General features: G+C 40.2%; 1 protein-coding gene across 8 annotated transcripts in view; it reads right to left on the reverse strand.

Moving 5' to 3' along the window:
- The window catches only part of Sdccag8 (SHH signaling and ciliogenesis regulator SDCCAG8), a 202,756-nt gene that overhangs the window by 66,605 nt on the left and 117,080 nt on the right, over nt 1–19,071 (reverse strand). For all 8 annotated transcript variants that reach the window (XR_004946180.1, XR_004946179.1, XR_004946181.1 and 5 more), the window contains 3 exons: nt 10,784–10,911; nt 8,587–8,695; nt 496–627 (listed from right to left, as the gene is read on the reverse strand). Coding sequence is in view for 3 of the 8 variants with exons in the window: in XM_036202138.1 (XP_036058031.1) it covers nt 496–627; nt 8,587–8,695; nt 10,784–10,911 (369 nt within the window). In the remaining 5 variants the exon portion in view is untranslated. The remainder of the gene's footprint in view (nt 1–495; nt 628–8,586; nt 8,696–10,783; nt 10,912–19,071) is intronic.

Here is a 19,071-nt window from a genome sequence, read left to right on the forward strand (position 1 = left end):
GTGACTTACTCCATCTTGTGATAAAAGTATCATCAGCAACAGCATGTGGGTAAAGACACAGAAGCTCAGACATGCTGACTGACTGCTTAGAGAAGCATTACTGAAAAGCCCCTGTGTCTGCATAATGCAGACTCAACGAAGGCTCTACTTCAGCTCTATTGCATGCTTTATCTTACATGTATTAGAGCCTACTAGCTAGGAGGAAAGGTCTGAATCTTGTTATGCTATAATAATGTCCGTGTATACTCAAAAGGGGGGTGGTTCCTCCACTGTTCTATAGTAATTCCAGGCTATTATCTTTAGAAAATAAGAGAATGTGTGCCTTTCTCTGCATGCAATGAGAATACTCCAAGTACCAAAAGAAAACTATAGAAAAGTATTATGTGCTGAGCATACAGCTGGTTAGTTTAACAATCCTAATGTCTACTTATTCCCCAGGACCTCTCCTGTCTGTGACGCCGACACACTCATTGGGCAACTGTAGACACACATTACCTTTCTTGCATCGTCTCATGAACCCTCCCGTGTTGGATGCACTGTTCCTCCAATTCATCATTTCTCTTCTGTAACTTTTCCAACTTGTCACACATATATCTGTTTTCTTGACTGAGGCGAACTATTTCTGATCTAGAGAGGGCAGAAACACAGAAATAATAGAAGGTAAAGAGTCACCTTACTAGATTGTATTTTTATCGTACAAACCTTTGAGCTCTCCTAAACTCTATACTCAAGGCATAATAATGACGGAAAAATATTTTATATATCAAAGAAATATTTCAGCAAATTCAAAATGCCATGTAGAAGAAAGAGTATGTGTATTTAAGGGACTATAGTTAGAGCACTGTATAGACTGAGCAGCTCTAATTACAATGGGACTGACCTACCATAGAAGTCTATATTCTGAAAAGCAATGTCTTCATTTCTTCCCACTCTGCTCCTACACTGCACACAGTCAATGCTGTAACAGGAGTGGAGAAGGATGACCTGCATTCAGACCCAAATCCCCAGATGTCTCCATGGTGACAGCTGATGTCTTTCAGGACATAAACTACATCTTCAGTGTCTTAGATGACAAACGCAACTCTTAAACATTTGCAGATCAGGAAGATATCCAAGGAAAGTTGTGTCCTTTTTTTTTTTTTTTGGTTTTTTCAAGACAGGGTTTCTCTGTGTAGCTTTGCGCCTTTACTGGATCTCACTTGGTAGCCCAGGCCGGCCTCGAACTCACAGAGATCCATCTTCCTCTGCCTCCCAAGTGCTGGGATTAAAGGCATGCGCCACCACTGCCCGGCAGTTGTGTCCTTTTAAAAAACCAAATTGCCAGCAAATTGACACCATTTCCTCATGCCTACTGTCTCATCAGGTAGAAGTCACAGTTAAATTTCTCTACATTGTAAGTCATTTTTAAGTTAATCAAAAACACTTTTGACATGAAATTAGTTCCCTCCCCAGAAAGGACTGCTTTATTATGCAAGGGTGTCTTTTGCTCTAGTCAGGAGGACTTTGGATTTGCTAGGGGAAATCTTACTCTACAAACTGTTCATCCCAAAGTCCCTCCACGATGCTGTCAGGGGAGGAGCAATGTCAGCTCAGCCCACCCTCCCTTTGTCATTATCTTTGCTGCACACTGCAGGGAGCTTGTTCAGACCAGTACCTTCACTTTCCACAACTCAGCATGGCTGTGAAACCACCGCTGTTCACCCAGACATCTCCTCAGAGTTACCTTTCTCAACTGTGTTCCATGCCTCACCTTTCTCACCAGTTTCCAGATAAGGCAGAGTAAGGCTCAGCTCCTTTGTAATCTCAGCTCAGGTGCTCTCTCTGCATTTGCCTCTCCTGCTATAAGTACACCCTCATTTGAAGTAATCCACATTCCCGAATAAATGACTCATGTGTCTATCCATTCAAAATCATACACAATACAAAAAGTAATCTAGAAGCTATAATAATATTTGAATTTAGTATTTCTTCCCAAACTACCATCTCCTGTCATATACTGAAATAAATTCCAAAAGGAAAAAAGTCTTTAAACCAGATTAGGAAAAATAATAAAAATCCATGGTCTGGTGGCAGTGGTGAACACCTTTAATCCCAGCACTCTAGGAAGCAGAGCTAGGCAGATCTCTGTGAGTTTGAGGCCAGCCTGGTCTATAAAGCAAGATCCAGGACAGGCATCAAAACTACATAGAAAAACTCTGTCTCAAACAAACAAACAAACAAAACAAACAAACAAACAAACAAATAAATAAAATAAAACCCAAGGAAAGGAACATGCACCTAGCCTCAGGCTGCTTCCAAGAAAAGAGGCACCATTTTCAAAGAAAAGCACAAAGAAAAATAGACAATATCAAAATATAAAATGTTCACATTTAAAAAATCATATATTTGAAAAGCCATGTTTATGTTTATAATCATTGCAGTACTTCTTATAGAGAGAATCTTTGTCTAAACAGGATACATGGAAATTTGATCAAGAATTCTATAAACAGGGAGGGCATTGGCTATCTTGCTCATATGATAGAAGTTATTAATTGACCTAAAATGTAATATTTTTATAAGAAAGGGGAAACATTAAAATCAGCATGCATAATGCAATTCTATTTTACAACTAAGTTATTTGGGCATGCACCAAATATTAATACTGATAATTTCTGGATGGTAGAATTCTTTCCCTTTTGTTTGTCTATATTTTTCTTATTTTATCAAGTTTTACAAGGGACTCGTATTTTAAAAGTTATTTTGAAAGCAATTTTTAACAACAAAATGAAAGAGGAATAGGAACAAGGGAGACATTTTGAGAAGGTCAGGGCTGTTGGTGAAGTCAGGACTGATGGGGTGGGGAGGGCAGGGAAGTGTCCTGGTGAGGATCTGTACACTCAGGACTGTGTACTTACTGCTTGATTTTACTAGTGAACCTAAACTGCCCTTAAAAAGTTTATTAATTAAAGAAATAAAACATTACAAAAATATTCATGAAAATCGGGCAGATGAGGGTTAAAAGTACCATTAAAGTGCTGTAACTAACAAATTTTCTATTCTGAAAAATAGAAGAAATATGCAAAATTTCCCTAGAAGGCAGAACATGAAATGATATTTATAAAATGGTCAATTTTATTACTATTTGAAGAAATGCATAGTAAGATTTGATGTTACTGTCAAATATTTATTTCATCCCTACTCTGTACCAAATACATCTTTTGATGATCTCAAATACCCTAGGAAGTAATCGTGAGTTTCCTTTCTCTGTGAGGGAAATGTAATTTAACGAGTTGTCTAAGGCTAGCAATGGCCAGTCCTGCATGTGGGTCTCTTATCCTATGTGTCCAGCTCTGAAGGGACAGTTCTACCCACAGTACAGTGCTCATGGTCATCCTTTTTTCTTTGAACCTTTTACTTCTTGCTGTCACATATTTATATAGGGACATATGTACTGAGAAGAATTTAATTCAACACCTACACAAAATAACACACATTAGCAGCCCTGAAGAGTGTGTCTGGCTTTTGAAGTAACAATTCCCTTTTAAAAGAATCATCCAAATTTGTGTACAGAGTTATAGTTCAATTATTACTACAATAGCTAAAAGTTGAAAATGTCATACACATCGAATGAACACGAGTAAGTGATTGATTACAGTCTTGTTTCTGGAGTATTCACTGACAGAGAAACGTGTTCATTAGGGAGACAGGTAGAAAGCAGGTGTAAAACTGCATAGACTGCATGAACCTATCATGATAGAAGCTGTTGTATAGGACACATTTACATACACATGAGAAACCACTGACAAGAAGCATATGAAAATAGCAGTGATTTTCTTGAGATAGCAATGTCACAGGAAAATGTTTCCTTAATTTTTCCTTATGATTCCCTACAGTGAGATGTCTTCAGTAAGCACAGAAACATAAGTGTTATTTTTAAAGTATAGATTACTGTAATATGTGCTATTGTAACTATCTTTCCTGTCTTTTCTACTTTGGGATTTTTCCCCTTTATTTATAATGGCAACTTGCCTCCCAGTTCTGTCATGCAATACAGCTTTGCTCTATGTGTACATACATCATTCTTTATTTGGGTAGTGCTGACAATATAGTGAATATAGTGATACAACTAGTGGTTTGCAAAGTGAAAAGAGAAAACAGAAAACCATATCTACCCTACTCCCATAGAAAAGGAAAAGCAACTCTAATTCATTTTCATGGGAATGTAGGTAATTTCTGGCTTTTCAGAAGCATGAACTTTCCCTGCATTTTATGTAGCAGCTACAGCGTGTAATTGCACTTGCATGAATGGAAGACATTTTACTACTATAATTCAGACTATAATGATAATTGCTTTTAAAGGAAAAATATGACACCTTAATTTTTTTATTTTTTTGGATTCTGGTTTGACTTTTGGTAACAATTAACAAAAAGAAGGTCAATGTCAGTCTCCTTTTGTAGAATATAATTTTTTGTAGCAGCCCAACCTCACATCATCTACACATGCAAAGAGAAAAAAAAAAATAGTTCAACCGGGTGTGTGTTCTTTTACTTCAATTAAACTCACACAGTTGGATACCTACTGCTGCCAAAACAGTAATATAATTTATACATTATAGTCCACATAGTAAAACTACACTAAAAGTCATTTAACAATATTTATAACACCATAAAATACAGTGTTAAAATATATGAGCTGCAATATGTACCAAAATTATAAAATTTGTTTCTCATCATCAGTGATTAAAACCAGGATCATTACTCTAGCCTCAATACTCACAACCCTGGTGACAGATTAGAATTCAAATCTTAATGATCAATTTACAATTAACAAGATAGAAGTGAAACAAATTAAACCAACCATTATATATAACGAGACCCCACGGACTCCCATTGTTCCTCTTAATTACAAAACGCAAATCACAAATACACAATGGGCAGTGCTAGACATCAATCCACGGGCCTAGCAACCCAGCAAGTGACAGCGACAGGCGATTGAGGGAAGCAAAACCACACAGACCCAGTTCTGTGCTCATTCCTATCCTTCCAGCATGCAAGGAGAGAAAGATTGAGACTAGAACAAAGTCTGCTTCATCTTCTCCATGTAAGGGCTCTGTCGGCCTGGGCACAGGCTCATCTGCAGCCAGTGCCCAGCATTTCCTAGGGCTTCCCAGACCAGGTTTTCGACCATAATGCAAACTGTGCATTTTAATGTGGATTTTTCCAAATGTCTAGGGAGAGAGAATACTGACTTCACTTTGATAAAGAAAAATAAATTGCATGAAAGATATTTAAGTCTATCTATTTGCCTCCCTCAACAACCTCATAATTATGTAAGTTCTCAATGTACTAGAGGATACAGCAGGAAGGGGTAGCTAAAATTTACACTTCAACTAAAACCAGCCAGAATGTCTGCCTAGTGTCAATTAAAAACAAAAGGGAATCAATTCTCTTCCCTTTTGATAAAAAAAAAAAAAAAAACAAGCTATAAAAGATGTAAAGTATAAACCAGGATTTCAGTGTTCATTTTAAATAGGGCGTGCTATTCACAACCCTCCCGGTTTCAGGCACCACTATATGCACACTGTAGAGTACCACACTGCTATGGCTACGGAGGCTTCCGAGACAGAGGCAGTCATTGTCATTGTCATAATGCAATGTGCAGTTTACTCTGGGAGAAAATGCATCACAACACACACACACACACACACACACACACACACACACACACACACACGGAATATCAGTACATTTTCCGAAAGCAGCCTTGCAGGAGACTGGGCAGAGAAGCAGGATATGTGGGCATAGAGGGCCCAGACTGTCAGCTTCTCTAGTGATGAGCTCTAGTCAAATGCCTAGATCTATAAGTGAGGAAGCATATTTTCAATGCTCGGTCCATTTGTTTAGAGTGGCATTCTGAATAACACAAAATGCTTACAGAAATTTTAGCAAGGAAAGGGGGAAATATTTTTTATTTATAATAAAAAATCATGTTTTATTTTCATTTAAAATTTTTCCTATAGTACTTTGAGAAAAACCGGAACCGAAATGACTACATGAATTAAACAATTATTCTGGAGATTGAGTTTCTATAGTGAGAGAACTTAGGGAGCTAAGAAGCCCTCACTTCAGAGGCCAACAGAAGTTATTTATCCAAAAGTTTGGCACAGAGCTCACAGATGCATGCCCTGCAGTGATAAGTCTTATTACATTATTATTCTTATTTCAAAAGAAACATTCTGAGGTTTTTGGGCTTTATAGCTGGTTTCACAGCAGAAGGTAACATCAAAATGGAATGTCAAACGGGGCATAAAAGAAAGGGTGAAAATGTCTTAATTCCTTGGAAATCAGGGGAGAAACCAGGTGGGCTGACGAGAAAACACACACAACCTTAAAACCACAACTTATTTCAAATACTGTTTTGTGAAACACATAAAAAGTATCAACATAGGACAATTTATTGATGTTCACTACTTGTAAGGCCTTGGCTTTGAGTGAATTCATGGTTTACCATTTTAATCCTTCTGACATGGAACCTGGTGTCAGAGCCTGCCCTACAAAGTCATGAGCTCCAGTGTTTCCGGTTTGGTTCTGTTCGGCCCTACAGATATTTTCATTGCAAAACAGACTTTGGCCATTAGACAATCTGACTCAGATCTTGCCCAGTTATGAAGTGTGTGCTGCAAGAGCATCCCCTGTCCCTTACTACGGGGTGGGCAAGCATGGTGCTGGGTCTTCCAGCTTTCTTCCCCAGCTGTGGGTTCTTCGGTGGTTCAGCCAACCACAGATGGAAATGCCGGGTCCATACTGGGCAGGCCCGTAGCCCTGTGGTTAGTTTGTGCCCAGTACAGTTTAACCACTAATCACATAGTATGTGTATTGCACTAGCACTATAAGTAATCTAGAGGTAATTTCAAAGATATGGGAAATGGGTTACAGTGTTGTTCTGTGCTGGACTACTGGCCTAGCATGTGTTAGGCCCTGGGTTCCATTTCTAACACCACAAAAATAGGAAATAACATAAAAATAAAATATGTGGGAGAATACAGGCAGGTTCCATGTACCTACTACATTGTTCCATGTTAAGAACAGGAGCATCTGTCATCTGTGGATTTTGGTATGGTGTCAGTCCGGCAACCAACACCCTGTGTTTGTCGAGGGGTGACAGTACACAGTATGGGTGCTTGTCATCCTGTCATTAAATGTCCTTTGAAATCCCACAACCACCCTGTACCATGGCTAGAGAAGTACTTTCACAGCTGACAAAGCTGAGGTGTAGGGAGACGGGGCTCCACAGTCAAGATTACAGACACAGCAAAGTGAGTGAGTGACAACTAGGATTCAAGTCCAGTTTCTCCTGAATCGGAAAGAGTTCCTTCCTGAGACTGCTTGTCACCCACAAAGGAACAGGCTGGCACCAGAATCAGACCAGCATGTGGAGGGTAGCAGCACACCTGTTTTTTCTATTCATTTATCATTCATTCAATAAATATGCATTGGGTGCCATCTATGTGTCAGATATGAAGGAACATGATCAGTGTACAAAGCAGCAGTTGGGTGAGAGGTGCTGAAGTTCAGGCTCACTAGGCTTGTACCAGCTATGACTGACTAATTTAAAGAAGGAAAATCAGGGCCCAGGGCCTAGTATGTTGAGCCCTATCTCTCAGTTTAACTATTACATCCCAGGAATGTCGACTTGCCTCAGGGATTGAAAGGTTAATTTTTTTTTCCTTCTTAGCCTTTCCAACAAGTAATACTGTCACTGAGCAATCCTCTCATCTCCTTCTTCTCTTTTAAGAGGCAGACTCTTGCTATGATGCCTAGGCTGGCCTAGAACTCCTGGGGTCAAGAAATCCCTCTGCCTTAGCCTGCTGAGTTGAGACTGCAAGTCAAGTCACTATATCCAGCAAGTCTGAACTTTCTTTAATAGTATGTATACATACCATCACAGACTTAAGACTCTAGACATTGGTAACAGCAATACCTAGGCAAAATCTCCCACCCACAAGCTATTCAAATTGTTTTTTTTTTTCAATCTAAAAAAGAAGTTAATTACTATCATATGCTGTTGTGAGAGTTAAGTGTGTATTATTCCAAGCACCTTTGCCTCCTCAATGTCTAGAATGATTAGCATTAAAGACAGCTTCTGTGTGTTCCCACAGAACTGTGGAAAAAGATTAAAATGCATTACCAATATCGACATAAGATTGTAAAACTGCTTGACCTATTTGTATTCTTTATTACGGTAATGGCTATTTTGGCCTTTGTTCCTGAACTCCATGGTTTTAAATTCTAAACAGTATAAAAGCCATGTTAGTAGGTATACATAACGATGAAGACAAATGGAAGTTGGGAAGCTGGTAAGGCTGGGTGAAGAGTGCTTGGTTACTGTGCACAAGGCCTGGCGTCCGTCCTTGGGACTGAAAGGTTGTCTACATGGACAGTCCCAAAAATATCACATAGAAACCTGTTCTCACAGAAAACTTACATAAACACATGACTAATTTTAATGTTACATTACAGTATATAAAATGCAATTTTAAGGCTAAATTTCAGCTATCAAATAGACAGTCTTCTGAGAATATTCTATAATATTGCCCAATCACCTACCTGCTTTTTTGTGAGATTTTCTCCAGCTTCCTGGCTAAGGTACAGCATTCTTCCTTTAGCTTCGTCAGAAATGTATTCTGGGAGGTCAGCAACGAATACTGTTCATTTTCTAGAAATAACAATAACCCACCAATATAAGATGTGTGTGGCTTTGCTCTGCAGTGCTTCCAATGCACAGTGCTAAGCACTTCAGGACACTGCGCCCTGCCCAGAGCCACCAGACCACCGCCAGGGTCCTAAGAGCAAGGACTTATCTGGTGGTTCACTGACTCTTGTGAGACGTTTATTTTCATAATATATTTGTATACCCGGAATAATTTTGATCATATCAGCTTGTGTAACATTTTAGCATGCTCATAAACTGTCAAATATCTCAAATGAAGTCATAAATGCTTATATCTTTGAAGTATGCAAGATATTATATTTTTATTTTGACAATTTTACTATAAACAGTGTCAAAAATTCTCACAACCAGATAATTCGAAACTAAAACCGAGGAATTCTCTGTTACACTGTAGCTGATGCTCGACAGTTCTTATCTCATATTTTACCCCCTTGGAGCCTGCATATTCTCCAGTTATAGGTGAAGTTACACAACTGCCTTTAAAAACTAGACCATACTTTAATAGTACGTGCTTCATGAAAGCTCTGGCTAGACACTGAAAAGAATGTGACTTGTGTTTATTTGCAAAATAAAAGATTTTAAAGACAATTTTAACCATTAAAACCTTACCCAACCCTCAGATTCTGCCCAAGACTCTTGGACCAGGATAGTTCTGCTAGCAGTGGGGGCCAAATGATAATTTCTCCTATGAACTCCTCTTGGTGTTTTAGTAAAAAAAAAAAAAAAAAAAAAAAAAAAAAAAAAATCTGCAAAATCTTGAGGATTTTCCTTTCTTCTGGCTAAATGCTGAGAAGAAACTATGTGAGGCAGCATGGTAGCTGCCTTTGTAAGTAAATAAATCATTTAATAAGTAAATAAATCATTAATGAACAGAATACCCATTTGTTACCAATAGGTGGAATCATTTTTTACCATACCATTAAATATAATATGCATTAAATCCTGTGAAATTCATCTGTAAGTAATTTTTTCCTTTTCAATTTAAGCTAATGGTCGCAAAAAAAAAGCATATAGCATACAAAGCAAAGTAAATCAAGGCACTAAAATTAAGCAACATTTTTTTCTGGAAGAGACAGGATCAATTAAACTTTTGTTTTAATGGTACAATCAGCGTGGAGTATGTGGTGTGGAATTATAATGACTGACACCGTCTTGTTTTGACTAACACTGTCTGTGAACACACAACTCAAAAGCGAAAGGAACTACATCGCTCCGACGGCACCCATCAAACTGCCTGCCGGCTTTCAAAGTGCATTTTACTTTCAAATTGAAGGTAAAGAGTTACCGGCCAACTCGGGCTGCAGAACAGTGCCAACGTGATGAAAGATGGCGATTTTTAGCCAAGCTGCCAGCTGTGGTCCATGCCTTGTATTAGCGAATTTTAGCGGCAGTTGTGAGAAGCTGAAGAATGCAGAGGATTAAGCATCACTCTCGACCGCATTGGGGGAGGTGGGGAAAATCATACAAATGCTAAAAATGTTCGAAGCTGCAAAGATTAAATAAAGGAACATATCAATTTGGAGCCACTGAATTACATCCAGCTGCGACAGTGAATTAAGAACCGATTAATGGCTAAAGCTTTTCTCCAGTTTGGATGCTGAGGCAAACTCATTAGGCTTTTAGAGTAGCTATAATGTGTGTACTGTGGGAACTGTTCAGTGCTATTCAGGAGACTCTAACTGTAAGCTCAGAGCGTTTCCCGCAGAGCTTCTGATGCTATTTTCTTTATATAACATGTGTGCCTGAAAACCCAGCCAAAAAAAAGCCCTTTGTTTTCTACTTTGTTGTGGTCTCTCTCAGCTTTACGTTTCTTGAACACAGGTAAATAAACTCATAATCCAGATGGTGCAACAGATGTGAGAGCAGCACTCTGAAATCAACAGACAGTGGGCAATACTTTCCATTTTCTCTTTTAAACGCTAACTAATATGTAATTCGGAATCTCCGGTGTAGTTAGCATCTGCTCCCTTCGGCCAGCCAAAGGTTACAGGTGTTCCTGATGTCATTTCACAGTAAGGCGTGGGCCTGGCTTGTGAGCAAGTGCCCAGGCTCTAATCTCTCCCTACCACCCACCAGTTTTGTCGTGCTGGGCCTCCATTTGCTGTATCTTCTGTGTCAGCTCCTGCTCTCTCTGCTGGGCCTGAAGGGCTCGGGTCTTTGCTTCGTTGCTAAAGCTTTGCTGAATGCTATCTTTTTCCAGTCTGCAAAACAGAGAGACAGGCAGAGGCATAACCTGCAGGTGCACAGACCTCCATCGTTCCCCCACAGACCACAGACATCAGACAGGTAGTAAAGTATAGCAGCAGAGGCTAATCTTCCTGCAGTCTCTCCACTCTGCTGGAGAGAGAGAATCCAAAGGACTATCCAGTGGAGCACACGTGCCATAAGTCCAGACGGACTAAAGGGTAAAGCCTTAAGAATTAAAACAAAATCATAACAGCTAAACACTTGTAGTTTGGAACCTGGTTATTTTTATTAATGTGTGTGTGTGTGTGTGTGTGTGTGTGTGTGTGTGCAGGTGTGAAGGACGGTGTGCACCTAGCGGGAATGGGGTTTCTGGTTTTCTCCATTAGGCATGTGGGCCCTGGGGACCGGACTCAGGCCCTTAGGCTGTTCCCTTACAAGCACTTCTGCCAGCTGAGCTTGTGTTTTGCATCTTCACAGCACACACACTTTTTTGTTGTTGATGTTGTTCTAGCCTTTCTGTCTTGTACTATCATTAACCTTTCATCTTCTGAACGGTCACTATTTCCTAAGATTGTGAAATTCTAGGAAGAACATGACTTAGTTCCTAGTTTAAGCAAAATTTATTTTAAAAATAAGCCTTGTGGACTACTTCTGGTTTTCTTCCAAGATGCAAGATACAGCTTCCAATACACTGAAGGAGACTAAAGAGGAGAGGCCTGCACTGCATGCCTGCTTACATTAAGTACATTCACACATCAGGCTGCACTCTGTGGATGGGACAGGAAGGAGAACATGAACTACTTCCCTCATCACTTCATAAGAAAATGTCCCTCGGGGTCATGCTGACAGGATTGTAGGCTGAAGACAGCATCCCATCAGTGGCTCTTCTTAACAGAGAACTTCCTTTGGTTGTTTTGTTTTGTTGAGCCTGGTCTCATGTAGGCAGGGTGGCCTCCAACTTGCTATGTAGCTGAGGAATACCTTGGATTGATGACACTCCTGCTTGTTCCTCCTGAGCACTGGACTGTACACATGCACCATCGTTGCCAGCTTTGGGAGGTCTGGGCACTGACCCCAGGATTTGGTGCATGTCGGGCACTCTGCCTCCTCAGCTGCATCCCCATCCAGAGAGGAACTTCCTAAACAAGTCAAGCCTGAGCAAGGGTAAGACCCCTGTCGCACCAACACTGTATGTATGTTGCAAATAACATTTGAAACCCTTGCTGGGTGGGTTCTTCAAGCTCTATGAGAAGCAACACAAGGGTTTCCTTCAATTAAGTGACTCAGTTATTTCAAACTCCTGATCTCCTTGTGGGCATTTCTCATCCATGCTGCTTTAGTTTACTAATTGAGATATTTACTGCCTAGCCTTTGCCAAACTAAAAATAAACAATTCCATAAAGCTATCACTACCAGTCTATGTACCGCTGTGGAACTTCAGTTCACTGGCTTCTAATTATACGGCAACATAAGGAAAGCCTGTACTGAGATTGGTCAATGCATGTGGTAATGTTGTAGTGTAAAGCCCCAGAATGAAAATACACCCACACCTCACTCAAATGGAATCATCAGGGGTCCATGCTAAATGTGAAATAAGGTCCCTTCTGGTACTTCTAACAACAACACCCCCCTGGATGTGGTCCAAGGTCTTGTCTCACACTCAGTTCCAAACTAGTATATCGCAACAAATGGATAGTCAGACGAGGCTACTTTTGCCTCCCCTTCACACCACGTATTTTCTGGCTAAGGATCACTGCACATGTTTCTTCCTCTTCTTGGAATGCCCTGGTCCACCCACCCAACCCCCTACATGATGCACACTAGCCCTCTTGCGCAAACCTCAAAATCCTGCCCTTCTTTTTCCTGTCTCTCCTAAATCAACTACTCAGCCCTGGATGCCCTTAGTATGTGCTGTGGCCATTCTATAGTGATATCATGCATTTGCTATTGATTTACATGTCTTCTCCTTTGTAATCTTTAACTTTATTTACATGGAAAATGGGCAGTGCATATTAAATAACTGGCTTTTCTCATGCCCTGCCTAAGTTGTGGGGATGCAGATGGAGGAGTATTGAAGGGAAGAGGAACACAAAAGAGGGGGTAAGTCTTTAGGTGGAGCTGGAGTCCTCTGTAAGCAGGCAGGACTTTCTTGGACGTGTTAGAACAGAGTGCTCAACTAGGTTAACCTCAGTAGCACTGCATGACATAGATCATCCCACTGACTTCAGAGTCTTCAGCATTCTCTCAGGAAGCAGCCATGTCCGAGTCTGAGCACTAGCTAGATTCTAAGCTAGTGGACATGAAATGGCTACAAGACTCTTTGTTGGATGTGTGTCTGAGAAGGGAAAGGGGGCATTATTCACAATGCCAGAAACAGAACAGAGATGGTATGATACAAGCATGGTTCCCAAGATAAACAATGGCAAAACCCAGCAGTGAGAAGCTGCCAGGTAATTGACGTTCTGAACTGACCAGAGAAAGGACCATGGGCTGAGTTCCTTTCATAAAGCTGTGCAAAACACCTCTTACCACAACCGGTACTCCCCTTGAGAGGGTCTGCATGCTATCTGCCATGGGATGAAGTGTGGTACACTGCTGTTTTCCTACCTCCTTCGTGCTTTGCCAGCCCTCTCTGCTGCCCTCTCCCTTTCTGATCAGGTTAGAAGTCCTTTCTGATTAGGTCAGCATTTCATGAAATCTTGGAATATCAGACATGAAAGGAAATCTCATTTTTTCTTTCATGTAACCTCATTTTAAAATTGAACAACAGCAAAAACACAATCCACATTTTAAAAAACCCTGAGGGCCATAAACAATTTGAAATCTACTCATAAGTTACATAGTGAATGATTATAATGCATAGGTAGGAATAAAACTATCTTTGCTCAAAGAAACATATTTTATAACAATCTAGAGATAATGTAATAGTGGACCTAAAGAATTAATAAAAACCACTCAGGTATCCAAGGAAAAGCTTGAAGAATTCAAATGAGCCACTAAGTATTTATCATTATATTTGTGGAAAACATTATACTAGGCATTGTATTTAATGAAAATAAACAAGGTTTAGTGGGCCTTGACTCTAGAAAGATTTCAAACTGGACGAACATGGTTGATGGCCTAATATCCACGAGAAAAGGTTATAAGGAGGAAGGCTACCAAGGCGCAGAAAGCTGAGAAACCAAACTGCCGAGTGTGTCGGTCACATCATGAGGACAGCTCAGCCAGCAGCACCCCCACCCAGTAGGTTTTCTCTTGATGGGTCTCTCAGTTACTCTTAACAAAGCTGGTACTTATCTCTACTACACAAGGAAGAACACAAGTAATAATGTTAAAGAACTTCTTAGTAATTATATTCACTGGCTAAAAACTGGAACCAGCCAAGAGGTAACAACCTATTACCCGCTACATGAATCAAGTGTGTGGGATAGCCTAGGTAGAGAGAACCTAGAACGGCAGCAAGAATGGCAGAAGCTATGGTACACACAACACCTGGACGAACCCTAAAAGCAGTATGCTTAGAGGACCAAGGCACCAAAGCCACATTTATAATCTTGTGTATTTAGCAATCTAGATTAGTAACCCCAGGCGACAAAAGTTCACAGTTCCAGTCCCGCTGACAGGGGTCGGATATGAGAGAAATTTTGGGCTGACAGGAAAGGTTCTGTGTCACAGTTGTGACAGCTCAAACACTTTATGCACTTCTTACAACACAGTGAACTACACACCTACAGTTTGTGACTTTTGCAATTTTGTCAGCTTGTGGCAATGACTCCAGCATTGAAATGGTCGTGCCCTGTTTGGACTATATTGTGAGTCCCTGTCTCAAGAAAATTTAACTTTTATTGCACTCAAATTCAGTTCAAAAAAAGCTAATTTTCTTTTTTTTATTTTTATTTTATTATTATTATTTTATTTTATTTTTTTTTGGGGGGGGGGTTTCGAGACAGCGTTTCTCTGTGTAGCTTTGGGCCTTTCTCTGTAGCCCAGGCTGGCCTCAAACTCACAGAGATCCGCCTGCCTCTGCCTCTCGAGTGCTGGGACTAAAGGCGTGCGCCACCGCCGCCCGGCTCAAAAAAGGTAACCTTTAAAAGGAATAAATCCTGTAAGAGTAGGGAAAGGAATACATCCTCATGAGCTCACCAGGCCCACACTTGCCATCTCTCCTCTCCCCCATCTCCCTGTCTTTCTTTTTTTGTGATAGGGTTGCAGTACTTAGCCCCAGCTGGCCTCAGACTCTCTATGTAGACCAGGCTGGCCTCAGAGAAACCACCCAGCTCTGCCTTGCAAGTGCTGGATTAAAGGGGTGCACTGCCACTTCAGGAAGTTTCGTTTTTAATGAAAGAGAATAAAAAGGAGTGAAGGGGTACTAGAAAGGCTCCGAAACTCAGCCAAGTTGCCCAGTGTGCTATTGCAGGCCTTTAATCCCAACACCTAGGAGGCAGAGACAGGTTCATTTCTATGAGTTCAGGGCCAGTCTGGTCTACATAGAGAGTTCCAGGACAGCCAGGGCTAGACAGAAAGAGCCTAGCTCAAAACAAGACAAAATAAAACAAAACAACAAACATATCCAAGTATACAATGAGTAGCTCCCTCACCTTTCCCAATTACAGTGCTGGCTGACTATATTTTCTAGAATGGCCACATGATATTTATAATTCTGTTTTCCATATGGGTTACTATTTTTTGCCATTTACCTGTAACAGAACTAAAGTGACCCCTTAGCTCTTCACTCAGTTATTACAATACTCAAGTTTAACAATCTGCCTCCAGTCCACCTATGGATCTACTAGTGTCAGCAAGACCACCTGCTGGTGGTGACTGAAGTACCCCTCCCCTCCACCACAGATCTGAAATGCCACTGCTACACACACACAATACCTTGGGGGTACAAGGTGTTTACTTTAAACATAGTATAGAGCACTTTGTGGTAGACACCGCTCTGGTTGAAGAAACCTCCAAGAAGCTGGGATTTAGTTTGGTGGCAGAGTACTTGCCTGGCATGTCCTGACGCTATCATCACCACCATGAAGGAGCATCAGCAACAACAGAACTGCACAATCTACATGCTGACTAGCCAAAAACTCTACTGGAAGGAATGCGGAAAGAAGCAGAAGGCCAGAGTTTGGTGCAGGTGGTATTTTGGACACATAATACCCATTTGTCTCAGGTTGGTAACACTAGCCTTGATCACTTGGTCTGTATCATTAACATGCTTGGAATAACTGTCCTGGGGAAAAAACTCTCATTTGTAGGGGTAAGCAATATCAATATTTATTATAGACATTTTCACTACAACCTGTTTTAAACTACCAGAGACACATCCCTGGCCTGATGGCTGGGAAGAAAAGCACATCATTACCCACATGAGCTGGTATGGGGTTGAACGAGTTCCCTCAGGTTTCTCCTCTATGAATTTAAGGCTTTCTTCTTTGGAATTAGTAGGCAATCAGAACATGCTGAGATTATGCAAATATCTCCTTCTATAACAACATTCCATCGGCTAGTTCCACGCCTAATGATAATGACTTTTCTATTCCATAGTTCTTTATGTATATTAGTTACTGTAAGTTAGTCACTGTCCTGTATGGAAGAATTTCCCTTTCTCCTTAATGAGTTTACTAATCTCACTTTGGACTTCTGGATTTTTCCTTTACTTAGTGTATTATAATCCATTTTGACTGTTTATTTGAAGATTCAACGCATCCTGGAGTTGGGTAGTGGAGTCCCCTTCAAACTGAGATCTGTCACTAGGGCAAGCTCATTGCTACTGTGGAGTCACTGTTTCTAAGTATTACCTGTGTAAGCAAAGACAGGGTATGAAACATACAAGTGGATAAATATTAATACTATTATATGGATGTAAGTATGTGCATAAATCATACATATGAATATCTGAACACTTCAATTATAATCCAATAACACAGAATCTTGTCTCTCTTCTTTCCATAACTGTAATTTTTGTGCTCAATAGCGAGAAACTTGGCTCCTATTATTTTAAACATATTCACTGATTTGTTCAAACTTGGAAGCCATGGAAAGTTTCAAAACTGCTAACAACAGAGCAGATATACCAGTTACTAGAATTAAATATTTGCTTACAGTTCTGTTATGCACATTCTTTTGACTAACGGATACACATCATGAGGAAAGCTCACAGAACTGAAGACAGAGAATGGCATCTACCTCCGTATTATTTGTGTGGCTGTTGAAAATCAAGTGTTTCTGTAATACCAGGTTATTCATTCATAACTGGCAAAAATTGCAAAATCTCCTTAGGGACTTACCATTTAATAAGCTAGCATTTATTAATATTTATCATAAACTAAGTTCTTTCCATGTAATCAGCTCTTATATAACCCTCCTACCAAACCCATTAGATAGGTTGTCTTTTTGTTTTCATTTTACAAATAAGGAATCTTAGAGGTTACATAATTTCTCTCAGTTCCTCAGTTAAGAGTGTAGCTCTAGGTGGAGTTTTCCCACCCTGGGAGCCACTTCCAAATTACCACACAGAGGCTTATATTAATGCTTATTGCAAATTTCTTGGCCAATAGCTCAGGTTTATTACTAACTAGCTTTTGCATTTTAAGTTAACCTATATTCCTAATTTATGTTCTGCCACATGGTGGTACCTTTATGAGCATGGCATGTTCATCTCCTGCTCCCTCAGTGTCCAGCTGGCAACTTCTTTAACTCTGCCCTTCTTTATCCCATTGTTCTCAGTTTGGCTTTCCTGCCTAACTTCATCCTACTCAGCTATTGGCCAGTCAGCTTGTTTATTAAACAAATCATAGTGACATATATTCACACAGTATAAAAAGGGATTATTCCACAGCATGTAACCTGAGATTCCAGCACTCTCTGCCTCTGATGTCCAGGTTTTACTATGCTTCAATCATTTATATGTAGAGAAACTATAGAGGGTTAAAAAGACTTCATGAGTCTCATTTCAGTCATCCACACATGTGAGTCTCATGTGACATATCCTGAAGGTCAAATTAGGGCTATTTCCTCCAAATTTCCCAGCTGTCCTGTATGTGTGGGGACACTTCCTAGTGTATATATATCTTGTACAAAGAAATACACCAGGCTCTGCAATAACAGTGAAAGGTATCATGAACACATTTCCTGCCTCAAGCTGGTACGACTTCCAGGAGAGACTGCATGTGAACATCTACCTGAAAAGTAAATACAAAGAAAACTGACCTTGCTTTCTCCTCAATTTATCTACAGAACCCAAAATTGTACCTGATACAGTTGTGTAGTCAACAAACATTTAATGGATGAACAGACAGATGAGTGAGTGAATAACTGTTAGAGGAGTGCTGTAAGGACCTACCCAGATGCACATATCCTTTTTACTGACAAGAAAAGGTGATAAGAAAATTCCCTGTTAACTAAGAATTTAATTTTGCTTTATCATCATTATTATTCAAAGTAATAGCAACACAAACCAATCATAACCTTAACAGACGGCATGGTGTTTTCCATGTTTTGGGATGAACTAAGTGACTGTTGCCAGTGCCTGGTTACTGCCAACAGTGGCTGTATTCTTGTATTGAGTAAACATCAAAACTCTGGGGAGGAAGAACCAGGAAAGGCCTCAGGTTTCACAATCTTCCTTCCTCAGTGGCATGCCCCATCTTTCCTACAGTAAATTACGTTCCTTTTCCTCACTCAAACTATGTCAGAACTTGAAGTGCAGTGTTGAGATCTGAGCCTCAGATCTAAGCATGAGTCAGTTCTTGGAAAGAAAGCAGAAACCAAAAGGAGGTCAATTTCTTTCAAAGAAATATACACAAAGGAAAGGAAATGTTCAACAGAACATCTCTGAAAATACATCTCCCTCCAAAATGTGTTCTTATAGCATTTCCAAAACACTTGAGAACTCACCTTCAAGGCAAAGGAGGGTGGTGCATGTACACCTAGACAGAGCCTGTTACTATTAGACATTCTATTCTATTCACATTTCTCTCCTCTCTCCTCCCTCTCTGTCTCTCTGTCTCTCTGTCTGTCTGTCTCTCTCTCTCTCTCTCTCTCTCTCTCTCTCTCTCTCTCTCTCTCTCGTGTGTGTGTGTGTGTGTGTGTGTGTGTGTGTGTGTGTGTGTGTGTGTGTGTGTGTTTATGGCCTCAAACACACTAGGCAAGAGCTCTAACTTCAAGCTACACTT

The sequence above is a fragment of the Onychomys torridus genome, chromosome 11, assembly GCF_903995425.1.
Source record: "Onychomys torridus chromosome 11, mOncTor1.1, whole genome shotgun sequence".
NCBI lineage: Eukaryota > Metazoa > Chordata > Mammalia > Rodentia > Cricetidae > Onychomys > Onychomys torridus.